Here is a 24,979-nt window from a genome sequence, read left to right on the forward strand (position 1 = left end):
TCACAATCCTACCTTTGAACTTAACATTCCTATCTACTGCCATTATTATCTAGTATCATGTTATTTATGGGGCACATGCAGTTTGCATGAAGCTGCATCTGTTAAAAGGGGAGTCTTCACTGGAGAACGAGAAGTGGAAGCCTTACTCTTTGAAAAAAAAATCAGAGCTTATGTTAGAAAGTAACCCTGGATGCTAAAGACTTTCACAGGCTTTCTTTTTTCCTTTCCTTTCCTTTTCTCTTTTCTTTTCTTTTCTTTTCTTTTCTTTTCTTTTCTTTTCTTTTCTTTTCTTTTCTTTTCCCTTTCCTTTCCTTTCCTTTCCTTTCCTTTCCTTTTCTTCTTTTCTTTTCTTCTTTTTTAGAGAGAGAGAGAGAGTGAGTGCATGCACAAGCATGAGCAGGGGAGGGGTAGAGAGGGAGAGAGAGTATCTTAAGCAGGCTTCACGCCCAGCACAGAGCCTTATGTGGGACTCAATCTCATGACTGTGAGATCATGACCTGAGCTGAAATCAAGAGTCGGATGCTTAACTGACTAAGCCACCCAGGCGCCCCTTCCACAGGAAATTTTAACTTAAGTCCACCAGAGGTTAAAAATTTGAGAATAAGGTTGTAGAGAATTGAGACAGGCAACCAAGATGGACTGCACAACAGTACTGTAGGCAATGACGCAAAGCTGAATTGATTCATTAGCTTACCTGAGACAGATACCATACCATTGGTCAATGGCTATATAGAGTGGATAATTACTAAAGTGAATGCACTCATCAGATATGTGAGAATCACTATCTAAAATCTTTTCAGGAATAAAAATAATTCTTACTCACGATTTGAAGGACATAGAATAATAATAAGTACTTTTAAAAATTTTGTTACAAACCCTTATTTATGTATTTATTTATTTTTGTTTCTGTATTTATTTTAAATAAAAGCAAAAGATATCCTATTGTAATTCATTGTGAATGATATCCATGCTATTCTGGTAACTACTTTGTTATTTCTTAAAAGTGGGGAAAAAGTTAGATTGGTTGTCATTTGACTCTCTGGAATCCATAAATATGATTAGTTTATGGAAGTCCAGTATTACATTGACTTAACCTAATAATCAGAATGAATGGTAAAATGACCAGAAGCTACTCATTGTATTTCAATGTTCTTTATTAACTGTTCATTGGCAATAAAATTATTTATTTTATGAGAGTCAAAAGACAAATTTTGACATATTCGCCAATTATTTTCTTATGTTTTCCAAAGAGCCATCAGAAGCATAATTCACTTTCACAAGCAAAATGTACATAACATTTCTCTTGTTACAAGAGAAAATAATTGCTCTTCTAAAGCTGATTATGAAAACACGAAATGTGTTCTATGTATTAAGGTAGTATCCCCTCCTTCAAAATCTTCCCTTGGTGGTATCCTTGCTAAAATCTAGACTAATATGCTTCTGAAATTTCAGGCTTTAACCTACATAATTAGGATGAGGGACTTAACAGCATGAGAAAAGGAAGCCCCTGTGAGAAACACATTTAAGTAACATGAATTAACTTTTTATTAAGTAGACTTTTTGAATGATTTTAAAAATGTATTCTTTTAACCTATCAATTATTCATCTAATTTCATGTGCCTAACAGTGTCTTACTTAGACTCCTGAATGAAAGAATAAATGTAATAGGGTTTCATTTCCTTCTCACCATCTCCCCTCCAATATGGAACAGGCTGTATAGAAACCAGAAAGACAAGCTTTTTAAAAGCTTTCTAGGGGAGGGAGCATGGAGTCAGAGCTGGTTTATGGCGATGCTAAAACAAGCTGATCTATCTTGCAAAATGCTTTTTCAGGACCAAAAGACACTACAAACTAGCTGAGAAGCAGCATCATTCCCGAAAGAGTAATGTGCATACAGGCACGCACACACACACACACGCGCGCGCGTGCAAACACACTTATTTTATAAAAAGCGTCCTAGAGATAAAATGGAAAAAAAAAAAAACTTACTGAGAAGTCTTCAAAGATTTTCTTGAGTTCTTTGTGACCATGCCTTTCAGCGATATGTGCTGGATCTGAACCCTCCAAATTTTTCACCTTAGATGCCCAGGTTGCTCCTGAACATTGAAGCAAATGGATAGCTAAGTTCTTTAAACCAAATTTTGCTGCACAGTGGAGAAGGGTTGGAAGTTCCTTGAGATGAGTATCTGTAAGGATGAGAGGTAATAGGATTAATATGTTTTTATCATACCTGGAACTCCATAAGAAAAAGTTGAACACAATCTACTCCTAAAAGTAGTTCTCACAAAGCAGAACAGATTTTTGTGTGATTTTTCATCGGTGGTTTTAACAATGTAGCATCTCTTCCTTTCTATTTCTCATCTTACAATGAATATAAACTAATATTCTCATTAGTATTAATGCCTCACTCTTACTTGTGGGATAATTTTAATTTGGAAAGACACACCAACCTCTTAAATATAAAACAAAACAAAAATATCACACTGTAATAACTCCTTTTGAAGATACTTTGACATGAGGCAAATACTAAATAACAATATTAAATAGGTTCCTTTTTGTATTTTCTGCTGTCACGCCTGGTTTGCTTCCTTCTGAAGTTGAAATGGACACATAATTCCTGGAGGGGTTATATTAGATTCTTTCAAAAAGGAACTGCAACAGAAAATACAGGCGAGCACTTTTATGAACATCTTCAGTACGGAAATTTCCATCAGGATTTTACAGATTTTGTATCAATGTTTTGGAGTTTGAATTTCATAATTAGTTATTAGCTATCAATTAGAAGTATTAATTATGCATCACTATAAAATGGTGAATGTAAACAGCTACCTCAGTGACAAAACGCACACAGATGAGTGATGGTTTGTTATTAGTCTTTATTTTCACAACTAGCTAGAAAAAATGTGGTATAGAAACTACACATCAGCTTGCTTTAATAGCTGTGGCATTATCAGAAGCAAGCAGTGTGAAGACATATGGCAACAGAAAGGAAGGTGTCAAAGCAAAAGTCAATTCTCTTCCATAGTGTTTTGGAAAACTGAATCTGGCCTCATTTTCCTCTTTGCTATATTGTAGGCTAAAGGGAAACAAAAGGAAAAGAGAGCAGAATTAGACTTTGAGTTTTCAATTCACCTGAGTGTCTTGGGGCACAGTAAATTAGTTTGTTGGTTTGCATGTTTTAACAGAAGACAAAACAAAAGAAAAACTTCCAGGATACATTAAGAACTTACTGTAAGGCAATATTTTACCCTTCAAAATGTGTTAGAACTAAACGGCTATATGTAAATCTGTGGTTATATTTCAATGATAAGTGCACTGGTCCCTTCTTATATTGTGTGCAGTGGGTCAAAATTTATCAAATATTTTATGAAGATGAGCTTGTGAAAGCTGAAACTGTCTAAGGTAGGTACCATTTTCAAAATGAAAAATTATGTATTTTCTTAAAAAGGTATTAAGGTAGAATTTTTTATTTATTTTCATTAAAGGTCATTATAAAATATAATTTTCTGCTGTAATTAAACCAGGGCAAAATTAGGAAGAAAAATATTCACATGATAACATGAGATTTTTACATGCCCTGGGTCATCTCTCTCACTGCCACACCATACAATGAACAAAAAACATCATCACCTCCCAATCAATGCTTTACGCATTATTCCTGCACATTGCTATTCTGGTGAACTTTTACATCACTGTCAATACAGCTTAAAATGTTATTTTCATTAAATAAATGTTTAATCATTATAGGAATACAGTCACCTTTTCATGTCACCTACCTCCTGTCAGTGAATTCCTCAAGTTTAAGATAATATAATATTAAAAACAACAAACTTCATTAAGAATCTCTCTTGTGCATGAAAAAGAGTAACAAGTATTGTAACAAGCAGTCATGGTTTTCCAGGGTACCTTTCCTAACAGCTGTGCTGAACCATGTTTTCTGATACACAAATTAAGATTATAGTGATCGTGCTAAAGATACTAGAGGTCTGAAGGTTGGCTTCTTTATTTTCCATTTCTCTACTTCATTTTTAGTGGTAGCTTAAAATCCATTAATCTACTAGAAGGCTTTTTGAAGTTACAGACATGACAGAGCCTTAGACGGTATCTTTCCAGTTTCCTACCCAGTAATAGAATTGTATTCCCAGAGGCCATAAGAGATGATCTGGGTACTGCTTGCATACCACTAATGACAGAGTGCTCTTTACTTCCTAAGGCGGCCTGTGTTTTGGTTAGACAACACTGATTAGTGGATAATTACGACTTCTGTTGGGGTGAAATGTATTTCCTCTAAATTCTCATGTATTCTAATCCTTTGGGCAACATAGAACACGATAGCTACAAAGGCACAGGTATTTACTACGTGAACTTCAACAAGCTACTAATTATCTGAGCCTAGCCTTCTCTTCCAAGTCATAGGGCTATTGAGATAATTAAGTGACTTAACAGAAAAAGTGCCCAGGAAAGTGGCTGAAACATAGTAGGCATTCAATAAATATTAGTTTCCTCCCTTTATCTCTACTGCATCAAATAGTTTAAGGCATCCTTGTCCTAATTTATCTTTGTTCCAACATTAAAATCTCTGATTCTTTCCATTATTCCCAAGTACTAACCATCCTGAGAGCTTGACTCCAGAATAGTTGGTCCTTTACAAAACGATGAATCAGTTTTAAACCTGCTTAAACAATCATTTACAGCAATATTTTTCATTATCTTGGATCGGGTTATTTTGCCTGCTTATTTTCACTAAGTAGGAAATGCTCAGCCTGCTAATATACATGGTCAATAACTAAAAATTTCTAATTTAAGTTTTTTTTTTAATTAAAGCATGACAGAGTTAACCTTTCACAGAATTTGAAATGATGCAGAGGAGCTATGTTAGTTATTTTAATGTTAATTAAATCATGATCTTTAGCTTATTTTTGTAGAACATCAAATTAAATATACTCAGTATATGCATATATTATATTTATATATATGTGAATAAAGGTATTCATGTCAATAAAGGTACCATTATGCTAAGAATTAGTTCCGGCTTTTAGGTATACTTTTTATAAAATCATACTTTTTCTATCTTCACCTTGCTTTGATTATTACGGGAATTTAAGACATGAATGGATTCCTCTGTATCTGAAATAGGCCTGTCCGTAATCACATAATCACTAATGTTTTTGTGTAAAGATATTTATGTTCATAGAGTTTATTTTTTTAAGTATAATTTAAATTTGCACTGATGAGTTTGATGAATTTTGACAGTTCTATACACCATGTAACCACAGCCGAAAATAAGCTAAAGAAAGCTTCTATTACCACAGAAAATCCTCTCATGTTCCCTTCTAGTCAATTCTCCACTTCAGAAGCAACTACCTGCTAATTTTTATCAACATAGGTAAGTTTTATTTCTTCTTGGATTTCATAGAAGTGGAGTCATAGCTACTTGTGTACTGCATTGCATTCTGGCCTCTATTTCTGATGAGAAGTCAGATATCATTTTTGTAATTGTTTTCCTGTACGGAATGTGCTTTCTCCAGCACAAACTCCCCACCCTCGCCCCCTTCCTCCTTCAACTACTTTTAAGATTTTATCTTTATTTTTGATTTTCAGCTGTTTAACTATGGTGTGTAGGTATGACATTTTTGTATTCATTCTTTTAAAATTATTAAAATTTTTTTTTAAATCCTTATTTATTTTTGAGAGAGAGAGAGAGAGAGCGAGAGCAAGCGGAGGGTAACAGAGAGAGAAGGAAACAGGATCTGAAGCAGGCTCCAGGCTCTGAGCTGTTAGCACAGAACCCGATGCAGGGCTTTAACTCAAAATCCGCGAGTTCGTGACCTGAGGCAAGTCGGACGCTCAACTGACTGAGCCACCCAGGCGCCCCTAAAACAATTTTTTTAAATGTTTATTTTTTGAGAGAGAGACAGAGAGACAGAGAGAGAGAGAGAGAAAGAGAGAGAGAGAGCATGAGTCAGGGAGGGCAGATAGAGAGGGAGACACAGAATCCAAAGCAGGCTCCAGGCTCCGAGCTGCCAGCACAGAGACCGACGCAGAGCATGAATCCATGAACCCTGAGATCATGACCTGAGTCGACGCTGGACACTTAACTGACTGAACCTCTCAGATGCCCCAACATTTTTGTATTTATTCTGCTCATGGGGTGACAGGGCTTACTGAATCTGTGGACTGATGTCATTCATCAATTTTGGGTCATTCTTGGCAATTATTCCTTCAAATACTTTGTTGCCCCATTCTCTGTCACCGTTACTAAAGAAATACAATTATACATGTATTAGATTATCTAATATTATCCTATATAGTCTGGATCAGAATCAAGTCAAATTAATGTATAGATGAACTGAGCTAGTTCTTTTTTTATGGCTTTATTTTGAATCTGGAGTTTTCATCTCTTTTTCAGTTTGAATAATTTACTTTGTCTTCAAATTTACTGATTCACTTTGTTGTTTCTATAATGAAGCCCATCTAATTTTTAAATTTTTTCAGATATTGTCTATCTCTAGGATTTCCTTTTTTATTATAATTTCCATTTCTCTGATAAAATTGTTCTCATTTTACTCATGTTGCCTGACTTTGACAATACATTCTGTAACATATTTATCATAGTTACTTTAATGTTCCATCTGATAATTTCAACAACTGAAACACTTCTGTCTGCATCTAATCATTGTCTCTTTTCTTGACCAAGGGTCACCTTTTATTCCTTCTTCATATTTCTTGTAATATTTTATTGTATGCTGAGCATTGTATTAAAGAACCAAAGTAAATATCTATCCCCAGAATAAGGCACACTATTTCTTCAATCAGACAACTGACTCAAATTTATCTGTAGATGAGCTGAGCTTGGCCAATTTTGTGTCTTTACCTAGCTTCAATTACCAACTGGCCTCAAATATTTTGAGGGCAGGATCATAACTTTCTTCGGAACAGCTTGGGATCTGAGCCCTGGTGAGAATCTAGAAATCTCAGTTGCTGTACAGACTGGCTATCAGCTTTTGGGTCACTATATAATTCTCTCTTCTCTCCAGTTATACCTCCAGACTTCTTCACATCAGAGTACCTTGGATTTTATGGGACCTCCGTAGTACACTCAGTTAAGGAAGACTCCTTACCATCCCAATAGTTTGGAGGGATTTCTTCCAGCTTTTATGCCTCTCTGTATTTAGAACTTTCTTTCCATACGGTAAGAGCTTTGGTGGGATTTGTCTCAGCAAACCTGCCTCCCTTTCACTCTTCAGCAGCCACTAAGCAGGTCTTCAGGGAAGACTCAGACATGTTTTCCAAGGACTTCTCTCAGTTTTTCTGCCCTCCAGCTATTGGTATACTAGCTCTGTGCAGTTACAACAGCCTACAAAAGAGAGATAGTGGGTGATGCAGACCCACCCTGTAATTGGGGCTCTTTCGGATTTTTGTCCATCACACTAGCCTAAATATAGCCATTAAAAGTATGCTAAATGTTCAGCTGCTTTCTCTTTATTCCTCATCAATACTTCTTTTTTTTTTTTTTTTTTTTTTTTTTTACAAAATATAATTTATTGTCAAATTGGTTTCCATACAACACCCAGTGCTCATCTCAACAAGTGCCCTCCTCCATGCCCATCACCCACTTTCCCCACTCCCCCACCCCCATCAACCCTCAGTTTGTTCTCAGTCCTTAAGAGTCTCTTATGGAGTTCTTATTGCTCTGTAAGGAACGAAGGAAGTCATAAATTTCTTCTTTCTTGTGAAAGCCTTGTCTCTTTCTGGAATTTAGTTCATTTAGATTTCTTTTGTCATTCACTTTCTGCTGAACTGATTTTGAAAATCATCTTGCTTGTTGTTGTTACAATGGAAGCAAAAGACTCTTGTGATGTTGCACATGGTAATGAGAAACAGAAGTCCTATTAATCTTAGCTCATACACCATTTAGCAATTTTCTTAAACTTACAGTATTTATTTTATAAACAGTTTATAATCTTACTTATTGGATTAAAATAATGGATTCCTTAAGAATATATAAAAGGCTTTTTAAAGTTTGCTTAATCTGCAGTGTACCTCTGCTTCATTTCACAGAAATTTTCATTGAATTAATCAAGATTCATTGCGTCTGTTTTTATTATCAGGTGTAAATAAGAAGCCACAATTCACACTAAAGAGTGGTCAATTTGATTTTGACTTTTTTTTTTTTTTGGACAAAATAAATTTTCAGGTTTCAGTTGTTTCAACCAATGTCTGTTGAATGGTAATTTCAGAAGAGCAGAATTAAATGGTTTGGGGGTATTTTTCAAGGAAAATTCAATTTCACCAGTTTTGCAAATAAAAATTAATAGGTGAGTTGGCACACAGTAAAGAAATTGAGTCATATATTTATTTGTGTTGAGCCATTTCTAACAGTTCAAGATAATCCCTATAAAAGATGATGGCCAATAATTAGATTAAAGTAATCAAACCAAAGCTTTCAAAAGATTAACTTAGCTCACCAGAACAATAGAATGGGAATATATACCCAAGGTTAGAATATAAGCTTTAAAAATTTAAAAGATGACTACGCAAACTGGAAGCTCATGACCATGTAATCCATTTGTTCTCATAAATCACTATCTGGAATCATAAATATTTATTCACTCAAAGTAGAATGACCAGGTGGCCACCATAGGACAAAACAATGAAACACAAAACAAAAAGAAGATAAAAAGTCAGGAGATCTGCCTTCTAATCCCAGCTCAGCCACAAAATCTATAATGCTTAAGAAAGCTCCTTCATCTTCCTGGACCTTTGTTTCTTCATTTACAAAATTAGAGGACTGGGGACTTCTGATTTTCTTCTGGGTTAGAGGCCATGTCACAGATGGTTTTAGGGTCACTTTCCCTGGATGTTAATCGGATGCCAATTAAAGGAGTAAGGATGACATTTGCGAAAGTTGAAGAAAGGTAATAATTTTCATTCCTCTCATCAGAGGATTTGGAGTCTGATAAAATATTAGTATTTCTATGGGCTGTAAAGTGGAGCATTGCTGCGTGTTGGAATCTGATTGCTCTGTGACAGGAGAAACACCCATGTGACATGTGAGGTGCCATTCTTCACATCCTGTCTTAACAGTAGACATATAATCCTATTTACAATTTCAAGCAACAAAAAATACTGCCAGGGTTATTATATTTCTAAAGCCTTGACAATGTAAATTGAATGCACAAGGGAAATAATGGTCTATCAAATCTCTTTGCTGCAGTTTTGTTATTATCTTTTGAATTACATAAAATAAGAGTGGGAAGTGCATAGATACACATTTTAGTATGAACCTCAATTTTGTATTCACCTCCTTAATTATTCCCATTGCATTCTTGTCACTAAAATAGTCTCTTAAATATTTAAGAGAAAATATTGAAAGCTGTATCCATTTTGCATGTCCCTTGTTAATTGTCTCAAGAAACCTCATGTAAGATCTTCTTCTTTTTCTTCTTCTTTTGTTTTTTTTTTTTTTTTTTACAATTTTTTTAGTTAAAATGGTTAAATTCCTAATCGACATTATATTCAACGCAATCCTGGTTTCATCTTAATATATAAAGTTCAAAATAATACCTTTTATTATTATAGACCTTAAAATTCTAAAACTTAATATTTATTTTGAGAGGCAATATTGTGCAGTTAAAGCTTAAACATTGGGGCTTTTGACGAGATCAACCAGGTGCGTTCAGGGTGGTATGGCCGTAGACAAACATTGGGGCTTCTGAACCAGACTGTATGGATCCTAACTCTAGCATTTACTAATGGTGTAATTTGGGCAAGTAACTTGAACTTTCTTTGTCTCAATTTTCTCAACCTTTAAATGAGGATAATAATGTCTATCAATAAGCTATTAAACCTAGGTTCAATGTATTCTTTCATACAAACAGTTATAGTTGATCCTCATTATTTGGGAATTCCATATTTGCAATTTTCCTACTCATAAAAACTTACGTATACTTCCAAATCAAAACTTGTGGCCCTTTTATGGTCATCTGAAGAAATGTACAGAGCTGTGAAAAATCTGAGTCATTCAAAGTGCATGTTGCCAACAGGTCGGACAAGGCAACACCCTGCCTTAATTTAACTCTTATACTTGAAACAAATGTCGTTTTTGTGGTCTATGTAGTGCCACATGTTTCCCATTTTTGTGGGTTTGTTGGTGGTGGTGATGGTGATTCAGCTGTTGAAAGTGCCCCCCTGGCATAGGACAGAGGTGCTGCCTGGTGATCCTAAGCACAAGAAGGATGTGATGTACTTTATGAAGAAAAAATGTCAGATAGGCTTTGTTCAGGCATGAATTATAATGATATTTTTGTTGAGTTTAATGCTAGTGAATCAAAAATATATATTAAGTGCTGTGTTTTTAAACAGAAACATGCCTAAAATGAGGTTATGTATTGATGGATTGACAGAAATGTGACCACAGGTTTGCAGGAAGCTAACCCTGTATTTCTCCTAGAGCAATGGTTCAGTATTCTCTACTCAGTGACTTTACAGTATGTAACTACTGTGAATAGTGAGAATCAACTATATTTTAACACAATCTAAAGGTCCATTTTCCTTTTTAGAGAGAGAGAGCTCAGAATTTGTTTCCCATCATGGCCAGGCATTTTCAAAAGCATGGCACCTTCTCTTCTCTCTTCCACACAGTTAGGGAGGCTCTGAGTTCAATCCTGTGCACTGCTCCTCAGGGGGAAGCCAGGAAAGGCATGGGGCTAGAGGAGGAAGCTGTGAACATTCTAGCCCATGGTTTCTGAGGCATTCACCTTGGCTGTCTCTGTGTTTAGGGCTTACAAAGTTAAAATCCAAACTGAGCATGGTTAGAGCCCACATTGGCAACCACTCTGGAGGCAGAAAGAACAATTCTAGGGCCTTGACGGTGTGTTGTTTATTTTCCTACTTTCCAGGCTTAGGCAAAACAACAGGAAAAACCAGATGAAAGTGAATCCTTATTCTGTTGTTCTCAGATAATATAAATTCCTTTGAGTGATTGTACACCTTTTAAATTTTGGTGAAATCTGTATATTTTGTTGTAACTAAATGCTTAAGACTTGGGAGTTTTGTAAAACTAAAAACAGAGTTCTGAAAGACTGATGTTCTAGCATGCAGAACATCTGAATGATGAAGTGACAAGAAGCATGAGAAATGAATGGAGCATGTAACCTTAAATCCAGAAAGAGTTCACTGCTCACTGAATACTCTAATAGATAGAATCCACCATGAAATGAGCCACAGTGGCAATGAGGAGAAAGAGGAAAAGAGGAAGAAGGAAGAAGAAGGGAAGGAAACATGATAGCTAATGAATGGAGCTGAAAAGTAGGAATTTCAGGCACATAGTTTCAGAATGAATGTTAGCAGAGCAGCAGAACATTTAAGTGACAGGCTGATGCAAGATGGTCTGATCCCAGTGAAGGAGTGTCTGGGGATGCACTGTAAAACACCTTATCCAGGGCAGTGGGTCAGGAATGGCCAGGGGAAATAAGGCTACATACAAACAAGTTTGAAGCCATCCATGAGGTGACAATAAACAGTCTGGGAGCTTGGACTCCATGCCTGGAGGTGATGTTGGAAGCAAAAGAAGATGTAGTGTCTTTATTAGCAGTTCTTAGAATGCTACCAATTAAAATTAAATCTCACAACATTTCAATAGGTTTATTATCCATTCCTCACTATCAGACAGTGATAGGTAATAAAAGGAGTGGGGTTGCTCCAAGTTCAACCAATCCAGTCAATCTATGGCTAACCTCTGTTTAAAATGGAAAAAAAAAAAAATATATATATATATATACATATATATATAAAAAAATAAGAAATCTCTAGAAACTTTATTTCTATACATGTGTGACTGTATTCTGTTTCTCTGCATTCATCTAAAAATGACTTATTAAAATTACCAACTTTATCTCTGCTGAATTTTGACAGTAAAAAACAAAAAATAAAAAACAAGAACCTAGAAAGAATCCAGGAAAGAGCCTAGAAAGAGTCAGGAAACCTAGAACAACATAAACGTGGAAACTAGATGGGCTAAGTTGAGATCAGAGAGCTGGCCCCTCTCCAATGAGGCCATGACTTACATGTAGAAAGCTACCCAGTGGCCTTGGTGTGGGTCTTATGTGGAAATTCAAAGGATGTACAGCAGTAAACTAACATATCAGGCAAGGATGCTTGATTTCACTAGTAAGGAATATTCAGCATTTTTGAGGACTTATTATGGTCTTGAGCAACTGGTTTATTCTTTAAATATGTTAAGTAATTTTGACAATAAAAATGAACTAAAGCAAAGAGGAAAATATGGGCAGTATGGGGGCAATAAAGGGACTGGTTAGGGCTTAGGTACCTTTGGGAACCATCATATGTAATATAGGGACAGGATAAAAATGGAATAAAAGAATGTTTCGAGGAGCATCTAAACGTAGGATAGAAAATGAAACATGTTGGAAAAGCCTGTTAGAAGATATTTTCAGGAGCAAGGAGAAATAACTGATGGTCTGAATTAGAGTGGAGGCAGACAGGAATGGACAGGGAAGGCCAGAAATGTCAGACACTTCAAAAGAAAAGTTAATAGGACTTGATGTTTGAGTCTGCTGCTCTGAAAGAAAGAGGTGGATTAATATAACATTCAGGTTCATGGCTACAAAGTTACAAGGTAACAGAAAGAGAAATTCATCAGAGAAGGTGACAATGATGGCCATGGAGAAGTATAGGTGTGGGTGCTGATGGGGTAGCTACCACAATACATTATAAAGCAGTAAGTCAAATTAGACATATGTGTCTTTGAGTAGAAAATATTGGTTATAAACTTAGCTCCCAAGTCACCACAGAAAACTTGTCCTATGGAAGAGAAAATATTCTGAAATAAGGCAAAGTCCTTTTTGCCATAGAATGTAACATAATCACAGATCTGGGAATTAGGACATGAATTTCTTTAGGAATAAATTAGTTTACTACGCTAAACAGGTGATGTTAATCCAAAAGGCCTGCTCATGAAACAGGAAAGTAGTAATAGCTCTATAATTCAGCATGTCTTAATATTCTAAGCAATATCTGTTTTGCCTTGATCTGATAAATTCAGAGTATATCTCTTAACTGCACAATCAACACATCTTCAGTTTGCTAACTAGAATAAGATATTTTAGGAGATTTTTTTTACCTAGTAAGTTACAGTTACTTTACAAATCTATTGACCAGCATTCTTCAAACGGATTGCTAGGAATCCCCAAAGGTGTGTAGTGAATTTGTTTAGAGCTGGTGACCTCTAAACAACAGAATGTTGGTAAGTGTGACTGTTATTTGTATGCATCACCTGGCTTGGTTATGGTGCCCAATTGTTTGGTCAAACACTAGTCTAGTTGTAACTATGACAGTATATTACAGATGTGATTAACCTTTAAATCAGTAGACTCTGAGTAAAGCAGATTATCCTCCATCATGTGAGCGGGCCTCATCCAATCAGTCGAAGGCCCTGGGGAAAAATATGGAAGATCCCAAAGAGGAAGAAATTTGGTCTCCAGACTGCCTTTGGACTAAGACTGCAAAATCAACTTGTGCTGGAATTTCCAGCCTCTGGCCTGCCCTGCACATTTCAGAATTGCCAGCTCCACAATCATGTGAGCCAGTTCCTTAAAATAAACTTCCTTCTGTCTCTCTGTCTTTCTGAATACATCCTATTGGTTCTGTTTCTCTGGAGCATCCTAATTTGGTGAGGAAAATGACTGTGGTAGTTTTGATAAACCATCACTTAAAGAAACAAGACATAATAACAAGTTCTTCTTTGACTTCCTATCCTTCTAGAATAATACAATGAGTCTTTACACCTGCAGTGATGCTACAAAGATCTTCTGTAACTATTTGGTAATGGTAGAATCCAGAGAGCAGATGAGTCCCTTTCAGAAGCAAAAGGAAATATTTGGGGGTAGCTTAGTAATAGGGTACTGTTGGGGGTTTCCTCTAGGCCTGTCAAGAATTTCAGAGGACAGAAACCCTGGGTTTGAGGACCATTATTACACAACAGCTGCAAAAGTAAGAGGAAGTTCCTTAAATAATGACTTACTCAATTTATAATAATAAAAAAAAAAACATCCTAGTGTGTGTGTGTGTGTGTGTGTGTGTGTGTGTGTGTGTGTAATTGAGGCTAACCCATGTACACATAGTTCTTAATAAAATGGATGTTACAGAGCCTCTTTCCTGTTACCAGTTACTAATGGACAGTATATTTATGTTTTTTTCCCTAACCCTATGATAAACTTATAGATAACTTATTACTTTTGACCCTGAAAACCCTATATTTTTTGTGTTGGCCCACAGAAGATAAACATAGGTGTCTTGGTTATCTGAGCACAGACAATTCAAGCAGTATATTCAGAAAGCTCATATGCCATTTTTTTTTCATTCTACTAATGGCAGATGCCACAGATTGGGGGTAGAAAAGAATAGAAAAGACAAAATAATGACATTATAAGTAGCTGCCTTATATTTCTACAAAGAAGAGCTCCTTTATATATTACTGGTCTCAGATATTAGTAGTCTCAAATATTACTAGTCTATATAAATTGCTGACCGAGGTCTTATTGATGTTATTCTTGTAGTTAACTTGGTTGCCATTAACAACTTAACTAATATAGTAAATACTTATCAAGTGCTAGAAACTCTCATAGGCACTGGGCATAAATCTATGAACAAAGTAAAGAGATCCCTCCTAAAGGATAGTATTTTCACATGGAGGCAAAATGGGTGATTGGAAGGAAATCATGCACTACAAAACAAAAATCATCATATTTGTAGGATTGCAAAAAAACAACATATAGAGAGCATCAAGATAATTTCAAACTTGCTTCTACAAATTATTTATTAAAGTAGTAATTTTAAATAATTTAGCAAAAATAATTCATCACCTTTCCTCTAAATTTAAGATCGTCTCCCTAGGAAGCTTCCTCTGACTGCCCTTCTTCCTCTGGGCTCCCACACCTCCCTGGAGCTACAGTTCATTACAGCATGTAGGGCTGTCATTGTTGAGTGGTTAATACCATGACCATGGCCTCTGGGCTGTTTGGATCCAAGTCCCAGCTCTTCCACTAGTTGGGCAAGTGAGACAATGTCTCATCTGTAAAGCAGAGATGAAAAACAGTACTTTCTTCAGGATTCCTGGGAGGAATTAAATGCATTAAAGTAAGGAAAGTGCTTAGAATTAATTGTTCCTCACACAGAGCACACAAAATGCGAGTGCTAGCTCTTATTAGCAGAGCATATGCTGTATTAATGGCACTTATTTTTGTGATGTTTTCTCTTCCTTTGTCTTTGGGGCCCTCTGCATATATGGGTTGTATTTTATTTATCTCATATTCCTCTACCTTCCCTCAGTACCTGGAAGGAAACCTAGTACAAAGCAGAGTCCATTAAACTTCTAAGAATTCATGAGGGTTTTTTTTTAAATTTTTTTTTCTTAACGTTTATTTATTTTTGAGACAGAGAGACAGAGCATGAATGGGGGAGGGTCAGAGAGAGAGAGGGAGACACAGAATCCGAAACAGGCTCCAGGCTCTGAGCTGTCAGCACAGAGCCTGACGCGGGGCTTGAACTCACGAACCGCGAGATCATGACCTGAGCCGAACTCAGACGCTTAACCGACTGAGCCACCCAGGCGCCCCATGAGGGTTTTTTTTTTTTAAAGATACACACATAAAAATAAATTTTTTAGATAGGTACTCTAAGATTACTTCATTCTGCAACCACACTTTAAATCCCAGGACCTGGAGTGATAAACTAAAAATAAATCTGATATCTTGACTTGAATTTTATTCATGTCAATTTTATTTATGTATAGGGCAGTACCACCCATTACTGTTGTTTTTACTCAGTGGTTTTCATTGGTAACTCACAGACCAGTAGCATCAGCATCATCTATGAATTTGTGAGAAATGCAAAATTCTTGGGCCCATCCCACACCTACTGTATCAGAAATTCTGAGTAGAGCCCGCAAATCTGGATTTTAACAAACTTTTCAAGTAATTCTGATGTCCACTGAAGTTTAAGCAAAATGCTAAATACAAGAAAGAATGGGGGCTTGGATCAAATAAATGAGAGTGGGTAGCTGGGAAAACTGAAGTGAACCTCACAGAAAGCTATACAAAGAATGTCTGGGGCAGACATTTTCTCTATTCTATTCTCGGTTTCTCGAGATTTCCTAGATTCCCTCTTTTGTCATGGTTTACATATTTTAAAGTATCTTTTCATGTTGTCAAGGGTAAAATAAATTTATCTTTATTTATTTCTTAGAAAAATATATAATCTTACAGCAACCTGAGAAGTAAACATTGTTAGAAATAATATTTCCACCAACCACCACAAATTATATTCTTCCAGAGGTAATCTCCATTCAGATTGTGTGGGTAATGAGCACAGAGGACTTAATTTCTTTTTTTTTTTTAATTTTTTTTAGTGTTTATTTATTCTTGAGAGATAGAGACAGCGTAAGCAGGAGAGGGACAGAGAGAGAGGGAGACACAGAATCGGAAGCAGGCTCCAGGCTCTGAACTGTCAGCACAGAGCCCGACGCGGGGCTCAAACCCACAAACTGTGAGATCATGACTTGAGCTGAAGCAGGATACTCAACCGACTGAGCCACCAGGTGTCCCGAGGATTTAATTTCTTATAGCCAGTTCCATTATTGTCAACAATGTCTTCCATAAGGATACAAATTTGCCTTTCCAGCTCACCTTTCTGGCTTCCAGAATGAGCCAAGTCAGGAACTGGTTCTTGGGATTAGAATGCTGTGAAAATAGCTGTAGACAATGCAGCCTACTGCTTTAGCCTTCAAGCCTCACCTGTTTTTTATTATGTGCTGTTAACTCTGCTCTTGCAGATTCTTGGATTCTCAGCCTAATCTGTTACTTATTTTTTTACTTACCTGCTCTCCTGTCCCTTGTATATTACACTGCCCTGTTCATAATTTGTCCTGTAAGCTTCCAGTCATTCCTCATTGCCATGTGGATATATCTCAACACAACTTTCAACTTTAGAGATGCTTCGAATGGGGGAAGAGAATATAACAAATGAAATTCAAGTCTACTACAATGGAAAATGAACCTGAGAGACAGTTAATTAAAACTTTACATAATCCTCTTCTCTGTTTCTTCTGGGTAGTTCTTTATTTGACTCATTAACAACTTGCATTCTCTGAATCAGTGTGTGTTTCCAATTACTTTTAGATGTCTTTGCAGAATTTTGGAGGCCTTGGGGAATTAATAAAAACTATAGTTCTTAATCTAGCCAGGATTTGTTCTACAGATACTATCTATTGATACAGACTTTCAGGAGAAACGGATAGGCCAAGTGATACTTTTGATGCAAAGATTTGGGGAATACCTGGATCCACTGGGGACATTTTGGCATTGAAGAATGATTTTGTAACTTACAAATTATTTTGTGGCATTTTCTCATTCTTACTCTCTGAAGTAGGATAAGTCATGGTTGATCACTTCCTTTTCTCAGAAACATTTTCTTTACTTGCTCTCAAGACATCACACTCCTACTTCAACAAGGGCTCTTTCTCTGTCTCTTGTTATGGAAATTTCTCTTCCAGACCTCTAAATATTGCATTGCCCAGGACTCGACCTTTGCTCTGAACTATCCTCTCCACAGAATGGTCTCATCTGTGCTATGACTATGAATACCATGATGACCCGGTAGCAGGGCTTCTGGTCATCTGTCAGCAGTATTCTTTATCTGCAAATACCTACTAAGTAAGGGCACATGTCATTACTTCCACTGCCACCACCAGGCCATCATCACATCTCCCCCGAGACTATCAGAATGGCCTCCTATCCAGTGTCCCTGCTTCCATTCTTACACACCTATAATCCGTTCTCTACATAGCAGCAAAATACTATTTTTTAAGTGTTTTTATTTATTTTTGAGAGAAAGAGAGATACAGCATGAGCAGGGGAGGGGCAGAGAGAGAGGAAAACACAGAATCTGAAGCAAGCTCCAGGCTCTGAGCTGTCAGTACAGAGCCTGACATGGGGCTCAACCTCGTGAACCGTGAGGTGATGATCTGAGCCAAAGGTGGATGCTTAACCGACTGAGCCACCAGGGTGCCCTGCAAAATACTATTTTTTAACATGTAAATTAGATGATACTAAACCATATTATAATCTTTGCACGGCATCTCATCACCTCTCATCTCTCTACCATCTCACTTTATTTTTCTCATAACCAATATTACTATTTGAAGCAATATTTTATTTTGTTGTGATGATTTAATTGCTTATTCTATTGCCCTCATTAAGAGTTTCATGAAGACAGGCTTTTCTAGAGTGGCCACCTAGGAGTACCTAGGAGAGTGTCTGGTACTTTGTTTATACTTGTAATATGAATGAATTAATAAGATTGCTTCATAGAATTTTATAGATCCAAATTCTCTTGATTGGGAGACAATATTGCATTCTCGAGCCCATCGTTTTCATCTATAATCACAGATTTCTCAATGATCACAGAATATATGTTGTTATGGTAATCGTAATGCGCATAATGAGAAAGAATTATGAATGTTGTTGAAATGTGAAGGGCTGACCATTCATAAATGGTTGCTGAACTGAGGATCTCACATTGCTTATCTTCATAGTGTTAGGATACATCCTGAGGCCAGGGATGTTTCTTTGACTCTGTAGGACATACTGTTCTTTCTTACCTATGCTCTCAATGGACTCAAGGCCAGAGGTGCTTCTTGTCTGGGGATAATTCAAGTGCAGGGAAGGCCAAATTTTGCCCTGGTATCAACCTTAATTTTTTTTTTGCTTCCTTCCTTCCTACATTGCTTCTTTCTTTTCCTTCCTTCCTTCCTTCCTTCCTTCCTTCCTTCCTTCCAAAAAAAATTTACACCCTCCAATAACAGTTATGATGCTTATTAGCATAACTGTTCAAACTTTACATCTGGAGAAATATAGAATCTTTTAAAAAATACTGTAAAAGTGAATAACAGTAGTATAATACTAAAAGAATAGCTTTTTTTGGTTATTCAAGTGAAAAACATTTTAAAGGATTCAAAGTGGTTGCTTTATTTATTATTACTTGATACAAACTTTACCATTAGTTCATGAAATTAACTTGAGAGTATGCTACAAAATGTCCTTAGTAGGAGATATGAAAATCTATACATGTAGGTTGAGTTATCAAGAAAATGAAATGGGAAAATCTGTAATTTTACAGTTAATTTACATACCAAATCTCCAATTTACTCAATCACTACAAGTTTTGATAGTGTGTTATATGTAAATCTTTCCCTAATTTAGTGAATTTATTGAACGGTGATGTGCTTGTAACTAATTTAAAGTGAGTTTACGTGACTATATATTTTTTCTGCCACCTATTACTTCTTATATCAGAATAAGGGATAATCTTGATCATTTATTTTCCTTTTAGATTGCTTATTTCATTGCTTCCGATTTTCTTCTTAAGTGATTTAAACTGAAAACACATACCAGCTTTCGGTTATGGAATGAATAGGCACAGCATAAGGAATATAGACAATGATATTGTAATAGCAATGTATCCAGACGGAGGGTACCTACACTTGTGGTAACCACAGTATAATGTAGAAACTTGTTGCGTCGTTATGTTGTACACCCGAAACTAATGCAACATTGTGTGTCAACTATACTCAAAAGAATTTTGAAAAGAATTTTAAGAATTTTAAAAAGAACACTAGAAAGGTCCATACAGCTTCATGTTTTGCAAAATTCATATTTTGGGAAGACAGCGAATTAAAAATTATTTTTGTAAAAATATCCCTAATGTTGATTCTATCTGTTCCTAATTTTCTTTTCAGGGAGTAATTCCTCATTGTGAAAACTCCTTTTCCATATAGAACACATTATACATTATAAGATACATTATAAGGTACATGGCTCAATACCATAGGTATCAAGGAAAGGAACAGTCAAAAATAATTAAAAATCATAATTTTAAATTTAATAATAAATTTAATAATAAATTTAATGTAGTATTTTTGATGTTAACAAGACCATAAAATAATCAGAAATAAATCTGATAAAAGTTTTCAAGAATTTATAAAAATACAATTTTTTTAAAAGCTATAATAAAAAAGACCCAAATAAATAGAGTATCATGTTGATGGTCAGAAAGAGTTAAGTATGACAAAAGTGGCAATTTTAGTCAAATTAATATATAATTTTACTTCAATTTTATTAGGGGTTTTGATGGAATTTGACCAGTGGATCCTAAATATCAAGGATAAATAAAGGAAAAAGAAGAGCAAAGTTAATTTTAAGAATGAGGTGGAGATCAGCTCTAATAGATATCAAGTTTTATAATGAATTTAATTATATGCTTACATAAAATACCATATAAACTGAAAAACAAGGAACAAATTAAGTAGATATGTGTAATGTATAAAATTGGCAAATAGTTAGTATCCAGCATATACATACTGAAAATGAAAAAAGAAATCCCAAATTCAGTAAGAAAAAGATAGCAGTCATTAGAAATACATGAAGTCTATGAAATGGAAATTCACTGGAGAAAAATAAAACTTCAAATAGAATAAAAGATGCACAGCTATATTAGTAATAACAATATTAATTAAAGATATCATTTCACACCTGTCAGACTGGCAGACAGGAGTGAAAATGACCAAGGCATAATGGCACAGATAGCATTTTACTTATTATAAATGAAGTGACAGGGAACTAAACCCAGAATTTACTAAAGTCAACTTGAAAAGAAAAGAGGATGGTGCAACAATATAACAGTTTTGATTAATACAGCATTGTGGCCATAGTTTCAAAGAACCATAGGTATCTGTGTGTAATTTCCATGGCTCACTATTAGGGTAAGTCAATACCAAGTGTACCCTATCGATTCCTTATGACTATCTTCTCCACTGTGTCCTAACCTCCAATTTTTTTCAGCTAAAATATGGAGTAATAAATAATAAATTTTGAATAAATAAAAAAACTTCAGCAAGTAATTATAGAATCGTCCTCAGGGACAGACATCTGGAATAATACCTGATTGTTTGTTAAATTTACCTCTCAGTGCATCTCTAGAAGTGTTTCTATGGAAGTTCTTAGCAACCTAACATTTCTTTCCCAAACTCTCCTGTTCAATTAATTCCACATTAGATATAAAAGCCTCTCAAATATTATCATGAATTTAACGTCAACACTATAAAAATATGGTGCAAGAGACACAGGAATCAACATGGCGGAGAACTAGGGGGACTCGAAATTCCCTCGTCCCTCAAACCCAGCAGTATTGAGGCCAGAAGACTTGGAATTACAGGAATCCAGGCTACAGAGTGGCAGAAACATCTCCAGGGGCCCACAGAGCCACTTGGCGGGTCATAGGTGCATGACTGAAAACTGGGAGAGATAAAATAGGCAGCATAGGAATGGAGGGAAGGGATACCCTTCTGTGGGGGGACAAAAGGAAGAGAAAGAGAGGATGTGGAAGTGTAGGATTGTATTTGGACAAGAGAAAAACCACAGACCAGGGAATGGAAAAATGGAGAAAGAACCAATTTCTAACCGCAGGGCTTTCTCTGATCTGGGGCCTGCAGCTCTGTGTGTGCACCTGGGGAGGAAGAGAGGCAGCCCCGGGCTTGGTACCCAGCTCAGAGGCGCAGTCAAAGAGAGCAATCCCCTCCCTTGAGTGCTGTGGGAAGAAGGCAAATAGCTGCTCCAAGGACAAAAGACCCTGCAGGCGCCTGTCGGCCAGACACAATTGTTAGCTGGGTGGAGTGGCACTCCCCGGAATCGGGGTACGCAGAGCAGGATCCTTTTACACATCCGGGTTTGAATCCAGCCAAGCACTTAGGAGGCGCAGGAGACTAGAGTGGGACAAACCAGCCTGCTCATACCTGCGTGGTGCTGTGAGAATGGCCTGAACAGAGTGGTTCAAGACACCCCGTCCGGGGAGGAGAGACTGGAGTGTCACCATTTTTCTCCCCATCACCAACAAGGTGGGGTTTAAGGAACAGACAGCAGGCCCTTTCTACACCAAACTATGCCTCTCTGTGCCTGGTAACTGCGTATCTAACAGAGCAAGATTGAAACTGACTGAACCAGACAGGCTCTCTTCTGGCAGCCACTGGTTCCAAGGCACCATCAGATATCAGTCCAGTGGTGGTACATTTTCTGATTTGATTCTTGGTGTCTCTCTCTCTCTCTCTCTCTCTCTCTCTCTCTCTCTCTATATATATATATATATATATATATATATATATATATACATATATATATATATATATATACATATATATATATATATATGTATATATATATATATATATATATATATATATATATATTCCGCCCCCCCCAATTCTTTTTCTTCCTCTTATTTCTTCCCTTCTCTAGTCTGGTTGTTTTGCTTGTTGGTTTGTTTAAGCAGATTTTTAATCTATTCTTTTTATACCTCTTCTATATCTTCTTCTTTATTTTCCCCTCTCTCTCTCTCTCTCTCTCTCTGGATTAAGCTGTATAGTTTCTCTGATTCTCTGCCTGGTCAATTTTTTTTTCTTTTCCCCCACCCCTGCCATTTCTCTCTTTGCATGGGATAAGGTCTCTTCCACCACCGAAGCCTTTTTAAAATTTTTTCCAGGGTTGCTTCAAAGAACAAATCAAAGCACACCTGGTGGAAGGTCCAAACCACCATTACCAGTAGGAAGATAAAGCAACCAGAGTCACAACAACAGAGAGCACGCAACACACTCCAAAAATACCTCCTGAAAGGCCAGGCGCTGGACAGCATATGGCCCCTTCATAATACAGTAGTGCTCACAGATGCAAGACACATAGCAAGCTATTAAAACACCTAAGGGACAGGAAACTAGCCAAAATGACAAAATGGAAGAATTCTCCTCAGAAGAAATTCCAGGAAAAATGAAAGCTAGAGAATTTCTCAAAGCAGATATAAAGGATATATCTGAGCAAGAATTTAGAATAATAGTATAAGATTAATAGCTGGGCTTGAAAAAAGCATAGAAGACAGCAGAGAATCTACTGCTGCAGAGAACAAGGAATTAAGAAATAGTCATGACAAATTAAGAAATGCTGAAATAGAGATGTAAAACAAACTAGATGCAGTGACAGCAAGGATGGAAGAGGCTGAGGAGAGTGTAGTGAAATAGAAGATAAAATTATGGAAAATGATGAAGCTGAGAAAAAGGGGTATAAGAAAATACTAGACCATGAGGGGAAAATTAGAGAACTAAGTGATTCAATGAAACATAATAACATCCATATCATAGGAGTTCCAGAAGAAGAAGAGAGAGAAAGGGGCAGAAGGTTTACATGAACAAATGATAGCTGAGAATTTCCCTAATCTGGGCAAGGAAGCAGACATCCAGCTCCAGAAGGCACAGAGAACTCCCTTCAGATTTAACAGTAATAGGTCAACTCCACTGCATATCATAGTGAGACTGGCAAAATACAAAGATAAAGAGAGAATTCTGAAAGCAGCTAGGGACAAATGGCCTTAACCTACAAAGGTGGACACGTAAGGGTAGCAGACCTATCCACTGAAACTCGGCAGGCCTGAAGGGAGTGGCAGGGAATATTTAATGTGCTGAACAGGAAAAATATGCAGCCAAGGATCTTTTATTCAACAATGATGTCATTCAGAATAGAAGGAGAAATATAGGCTTTTCCAGACAAACAAGAACTGATGGAGTTCATGACCACTAAACTAGCCCTGCAAGAGATCCTAAGGGGGACTCTGTGAGTGGAATGCTGCAAAGACTACAAAGGACCAGAGACATCACCACAGGCATGAAACCTACAGATAACACAATGACACTAAATCCATATCTTCTGATAGTAAGTTTGAATGTAAACAGACTAAATGCTCCAATCAAAACGCATAGGGTATCAGAATGGATAAAAAAAATAAGATCCATCTATATGCTGTCTATAAGAGACCCATTTTAGACCTTAGGACACATTCAAATTGAAAGTGAGTGGATGAAGAACCATCTATCATGCTACTGGAAGTCAAAAGAAAGGTGGAGTAGCCATACTTATATCATACAAACTAGATTTTAAACAAAAGGCTGTAACAAGAGATGAAGAAGGGCATTATATCATAATCACAGGGTCCATCCATCAAGAAGAGTTAACAGTTGTAAATGTGTATGCTCCCAACTTGAGAGTGCCCAAATATATAAATCAATCACAAACATAAGCAATCTTATTGATAAGAATATGGTAACTGAAGGGGACTTTAATACTCCACATACAACAATGGACAGATCATTTAAGCAGAAAATCAATCAAGAAACAATGGTCTTGAATGATACACTGGACCAGATAGACTTGACAGATATATTTAGAACTTTTCATCCAAAAGAAGTGGAATACACATTATTCTTGAGTGCATATGGAACATTCTTCAAGATAGATCACATACTGGGTCACAAAACAGCCCTCAATAAATATAAAAGAATTGAGATCATACCATGCATATTTTCAGAACACAGTGTTATGAAACTTAAAATCAACCACAAGAAAAAATTAGGAAAGCCTCCAAATGCATGGATGTTAAAGAACATCCTACTAAAGAATGAATGGGTCAGCCAGGCAATTAAAGACAAAATTTAAAAATACATGAAAGCAAATGAAAATGAACACATGACAGTCCAAAATCTTTGGGATGCAGCAAAGGCAGTCTTAAGAGGAAAATACATTGCAATCTATGCCTATCTCAACAGACAAGAAAAATCCCAAATACAAAACCTAATAGCACGCCTAAAGGAACTAGCAGCAGAACAGCAAAAAAAACCCAAAGCCAGCAGAAGAAGAGAATAATAAAGATTAGAGCAGAAATAAACAGTATAGAATCCAAAAAAAACAACAACAACAAAAATAAAAACAGTAGAACAGATCAATAAATCTAAGACCTGGTGTTTTGAAAAGATAAACAAAATTGATAAACCCCTAGCCAGACTTCTCAAAAAGAAAAGGGAGAGGAC

At 36.3% G+C, this 24,979-nt stretch overlaps 1 protein-coding gene across 1 annotated transcript in view; it reads right to left on the reverse strand.

The window, feature by feature from the left end:
* Nucleotides 1-24,979, reverse strand: part of BANK1 (B cell scaffold protein with ankyrin repeats 1) — a 312,636-nt gene that overhangs the window by 159,290 nt on the left and 128,367 nt on the right. The window contains exon 8 of the mRNA XM_053900708.1: nt 1,990-2,186. Coding sequence (XP_053756683.1) covers nt 1,990-2,186 — 197 coding nt within the window. The remainder of the gene's footprint in view (nt 1-1,989; nt 2,187-24,979) is intronic.

This window comes from Panthera pardus, unplaced genomic scaffold (genome assembly GCF_024362965.1).
Source record: "Panthera pardus isolate Hobbes unplaced genomic scaffold, ASM2436296v1 HiC_scaffold_13, whole genome shotgun sequence".
Classification (NCBI taxonomy): domain Eukaryota; kingdom Metazoa; phylum Chordata; class Mammalia; order Carnivora; family Felidae; genus Panthera; species Panthera pardus.